At 41.0% G+C, this 5,000-nt stretch overlaps 2 protein-coding genes across 2 annotated transcripts; one reads left to right on the top strand and one right to left on the bottom strand.

The window, feature by feature from the left end:
• The first annotated feature begins 201 nt into the window (after window positions 1-201).
• LOC145477856 (uncharacterized) lies at window positions 202-1,647 on the top strand. Its single transcript, XM_081455699.1, has one exon. The coding sequence runs from the start codon at window positions 202-204 to the stop codon at window positions 1,432-1,434; it is 1,233 nt and encodes a 410-aa protein (XP_081311825.1). The 3' UTR covers window positions 1,435-1,647.
• A 2,406-nt stretch (window positions 1,648-4,053) lies between these two features.
• On the bottom strand, window positions 4,054-4,785 carry LOC145467804 (uncharacterized). Its single transcript, XM_081451415.1, has one exon. It carries the CDS (start codon window positions 4,783-4,785, stop codon window positions 4,054-4,056), a length of 732 nt encoding a protein of 243 aa, XP_081307541.1.
• Between the last annotated feature and the right edge of the window lie 215 nt (window positions 4,786-5,000).

Here is a 5,000-nt window from a genome sequence, read left to right on the forward strand (position 1 = left end):
AGCGGTAAGCACGGTTTAACATGGTTTTAACTAAAGATCTTTTATAGCGGTTGTCGACATGACTTTGGTGGTGTAAGAGGAGACCAGTGTTTGTGGGTTTACGGTAAACACTTGTTACCAGCTTGCAGCCCTTCTTGCATATTTCAATGCCGACAAATGGTAGCTTACCGTTAGATGCGATCTCCATGGTGAAGGATATGGATGGATGACAGTTGTTCAAAGACTTATGATGTCTCTTCGCTATTTACGAACGTCCCACTACAAGAAACCATCGAGATCCTTGCTGATAGAGCTTTTGTTGACAACTGGTTCAACAAAACACACCATCTAAACATCAGCAAAGCTGATCTAATTGAACTGTTGTCAGTAGCAACAAAGGACCAGCTATTTCAATTTAACGGTCAACTCTACCAACAAATTGATGGAGTAGCGATGGGCTCTCCCTTGGGTCCCCTAATGGCCAATACTTTTCTTTGTTCTATCGAGGAAAAGCTACAAAACGAGAACAAGTTGCCAGACTTCTACAGACGCTACGTGGACGATACACTAGCCACAATGAAAGACATACCAACCGCAGAAGCCTTTCTGAAGACTTTGAACAACTGTCATCCATCCATATCCTTCACCATGGAGATCGCATCTAACGGTAAGCTACCATTTGTCGGCATTGAAATATGCAAGAAGGGCTGCAAGCTGGTAACAAGTGTTTACCGTAAACCCACAAACACTGGTCTCCTCTTACACCACCAAAGTCATGTCGACAACCGCTATAAAAGATCTTTAGTTAAAACCATGTTAAACCGTGCTTACCGCTTGTCCTCAACATGGGAACTATTCTCAACAGAATGCGAACGCCTTAAACTGATCTTTTCTAACCTCAAGTACTCAGATTCTCTTGTGAACTCCACCAGCACCCGTTTCGTTAATTCAGTGATGTCACCAGACACAAGATCGACGCCTCCAACAGAGAATATCTACCGCATTGTCCTGCCTTTTAAAGAACAGAAATCAGCGGACATAGTAAAGGAACATCTCTCGGACTTGAGTAATAAACTTGATCACAAACTACAGCCGGTGTTCAGAAGCCGTAAAATTGGCGATGATCTCAAAGTACAAGAGCCAAGACCACCTTTGATCAATCAACAGTGCGTTGTTTATAACTATATATGTGGTCTGTGTGATGCAGAATACGTCGGTTACACTAGCCGTCATCTTTACAAGCGCATTGAGGAACACCGATTTACCGCCATCGGAAAACACCTTCAAAATGAACACCGAGTTGATACAGTTGGTGACCTGACTAACAACTTTAAGATCCTAAAGAAATGTCAGGGAAAGTTCGATTGCTTGATCCACGAAATGTTGTGGATTCGCAAGAAGAAACCGAGCCTCAACACACAGTCAGACTCCATTCGCGCAAAAGTATTTGTTTAGGCTTTGAACAGACACTGAACTCATTACCAGTGTTTGACACCTCATTGGAATGAACATGAACATTGAACAGCTATCTTAATCTTAATTTATTCAATTTCGCACCTCTACCATTGGTATAAATTAGTTTACTTTTCGCACAAATATTTTTTAACTTGAAAATGGTGCCAGGATGACACCGAAACGTCGTTGCTCAGTTTATTCGCTAATCTTTATTGTTAACTGTATTTCCAAATTTAATCTTATAAGAATCTTACTACAAAGCCAAAATAATACTTGAAATCACTTGACATTTCTAAACAAAGATCTACTGTTCTAAGAGGAATTGAATTAGTTTTTCCGAGGAAATTCTCGAATAATTTCACACTGCTGGGATCTAGTTTTTTGAAAGCACTTCCCGGCTGCCGGCTATCTAGACACACTAAATGAACAAAAAAAAATATTCGACTTCGAATCATTTTCGCTTCTTAGTTGTTTTGAGTATTTTCGCCTTTTCATAGTAATCATTGCAAGAAAGAATCTCAATAAGATAAATAAATTATACCCTCGAAAATGCTCTGTAAGTTCGGAAAATTGACTCGTCTTTGCTACGCTCGCTTGTTTAATTCCCTTCGTCTACTCAGCTCGTGAATATAAATCGTACGATCGCATTTCACTCACTGTTAATCTTCTTTTCTCTCTTCTGAGTATTTATTTTCCCAATACCGTTTCTGTTATAAGCTACTATTCAATATTTCGACTATAGCCAATATTGAATATTCATTTTTCCCGTCCTGTCTTTAAATGGCTTACTCGTTGTTTGCGATCCTCTTCACTTGATTTCGAACTTGGTTCACATTTCCCACCGGATTTCCTAAATTACCAGCAAAACGTAATTCTCGGACAACCTAAAGAAGACTATTTTATGTTTATAGACTCCATTATATCTTTTTAAAGAAAACACAAGAATGTGTCACTGAAAATACAGAACAAAAATAAAATAGTGAAATCTAAAATTATGCAAGCTTACTTTTCAACGTCTTCGTGCTGAAATTGGTTTTTCTTCTCTATCTCTCCATATTCAATCAATCAATCAATCAATCAATCAATCAATCAATCAATCAATCAATCAATATATTTAACATGGTCGGTACGCTTAGCGAAAAAGCCAGTTTACAGGTACGCCACGAAAAAAACAGAAAAAAGAAATTATAAGAGCCTTATCAAGGTATATCAATTTAAATAAATTAAGATTCAGAACTATCTAATATATACTGTATCGGACCTGACCCTGGTAGGAGTTTCCTTCTAGAGCCAGGCATGTATAGTGGTCGCTCAAAGCAAGACACTTCGTAGTGATTAGAGCAGATCGCAAAATCGCCGGCAGGATTAAGGTTAGTGCGGCGAGTTTTTGCAAATCCCACCCACTTATCGCGCACGTTCTTTAGTACTGGAGATACTCCAGTTTTGTGATCAGCAATATTGCTACAACCATGCACAACACATCTTTTTCCCGGCATTTTTTTTTAACTCAACATTTACCTAACACTGGTACAAAAAGATTAGAAACAGCTTGCCGGAGTTTTGCGATTCACCAGTGAACTTATGCATATTAGCCATGTGAAGGTTTTCGATACGAGTATGACGTCACTACGGCCTATGCCGGTAGGAACATGGCCGATTAATGGCGGACGCAAAATTGCGAGAAATACCGTGAAAAAAACGGACTTCCAGTACTTGGGTTGGAAAACGGCTTGGCCTGGAAAGTAATCGCTACATAAACTTTCGAAAAATGCAAAAACATAAAATTCGGAAAATTTGATCGAACTGGCACTTTAACCTTGACGTTTCTGACCTCCAGAGAATCTTCATCCACTTGTTCTTCATATGTTTCTTCTATCAGCCAGCTCTCTACAGGTTCTTTCAGTAAGTCAGGACCCTTGATCCATTCTGATTTCACCACGACGTCCTTTGGTGACATACCTCTTGATCCTTCGTCAGCAGTATTCAATGTAGTTTCCACATAGTGCTTTTGTGAAAGGGTGGAGTGCTCGTGAATAAGCTGAACTCTGTTGGCTACGTAGGTATAAAAACGACGAGATTCATTACTTGTAAAGCTTAAAACGATTTTACTGTCCGTCCAATAGTGGTCCTTAATGTCCTAATACTCCAATTCATTCTTCAACTTGTCAGCGATATTGACAAAAATCGCGGCAGCGGCTAATTCCAATCTCGGGATACTGACTGTCTTCTTCGGTGTTACGCAGGTCTTTCCCATAACAAACGACACATGTACTTTCCCGCTTTCGTCCTCGAGTCTCAAATATGAGCACTGTCCATACCCATATGTTGAGGCATCGGACCTGCGCAGACACAACCTTTCCAAATTCCGCGGGTTTTAAACTTCAAAGTTTGTTCCGCCATTTTTCCATCTGCTTCTGGTTGCATCGTCAACTGGTTCATCCCTGTTAGAAGGACAGATGTCTTGTAATATCTTCTTTCCAACAAGTACTACCGGGGCGATGAAACCTAAGGGGTCGTAGATAGAACTAATCGTCGAAAGGATGCCTCTACGTGTGCAAGGCTTATCCTTAAGTTCAATCCTGAAGTTGAACGTATCTGATTTGATGCACCAAATGATTCCTAGTGCTCTCTCAGTGGTAACGTATCTTGGCCAAGTATCGGGTTCTTCACATTTTCCGTTCTGTGTTCGTAAGGAACCAAGTTAATGATACGTTCCGTGTTACCCACAAACTTAATCAAGTTAAATCCTCCATTTCCGCAAACGGCCTTGACGTCCTTCACAAGTTCAATAGTTTTGCCTTCGGTGCTTGCAGATTTTAGAACATCATCCACATAGAAGTTCCTTCGAAGGGTGTTGGCTACCTCGGTTCCATAGTTGTCTTCGTTGTCGTCTCCTGTACGCTGAAGTGCGCAGTTAGCACATGCAGGGGATGATACTGCACCGAACAGGTGCACGGTCATACAATAATCTTCGGCTTTCTGCTCCAAGTCTCCATTTGGCCACCACAAAAATCTGAGGAAACTTTGATCTTCCTTTCTAACTCTCCCTTGAAAGAACATCTTCTCCATGTCCGCCATAAAGGCGTGCTGCTCCTGCCGGAATCTGGTAAGGACGCCGAGCAGGTTACTAGTAAGATCTGGTCCCTGAAGAAGTTTGTCATTCAAGGAGTGTCCTTCAAATGTGGCCGAACAATCGATCAGCACTCGTATTTTCGACTTTTGCTGGTGATAGATATCATGGTGAGGTAGGTACCAGGTTCTTCCAACTTCATCTATGAACTCCTCATCCACCTTGCGAGCAATGATATCCTTTGGAGATGATGTCAGATATAAAACTGCAGCAATCCGCATAACATCTGTCCTCGGCCTTCAAACGCTTTTTTAGGCCAGTCAGACGCTTCTCTGCTTGTGCATAGTTGTTAGGAAGCTGAATGTTGTGATACTTAAACGGGATGGGCATCTCATAATGCGGGTCTTCAAAATGAACGATACCACTCTTCACCGTTTCACAGAACTTGGTATCTTCACGAGACGTTGCTGTCCCCTTTTCTCGTTCAGAGAAGTCC

Source organism: Orbicella franksi, chromosome 2 (assembly GCF_964199315.1).
Source record: "Orbicella franksi chromosome 2, jaOrbFran1.1, whole genome shotgun sequence".
In the NCBI taxonomy this organism is placed as follows: Eukaryota; Metazoa; Cnidaria; class Anthozoa; order Scleractinia; family Merulinidae; genus Orbicella; species Orbicella franksi.

Excerpts from the sequence above, each read along its gene's own strand:
- LOC145467804 (XM_081451415.1), bottom strand. The coding sequence starts at position 4,785 with ATGCGGATTGCTGCAGTTTTATATCTGACATCATCTCCAAAGGATATC.
- LOC145477856 (XM_081455699.1), top strand. The coding sequence starts at position 202 with ATGGATGACAGTTGTTCAAAGACTTATGATGTCTCTTCGCTATTTACG.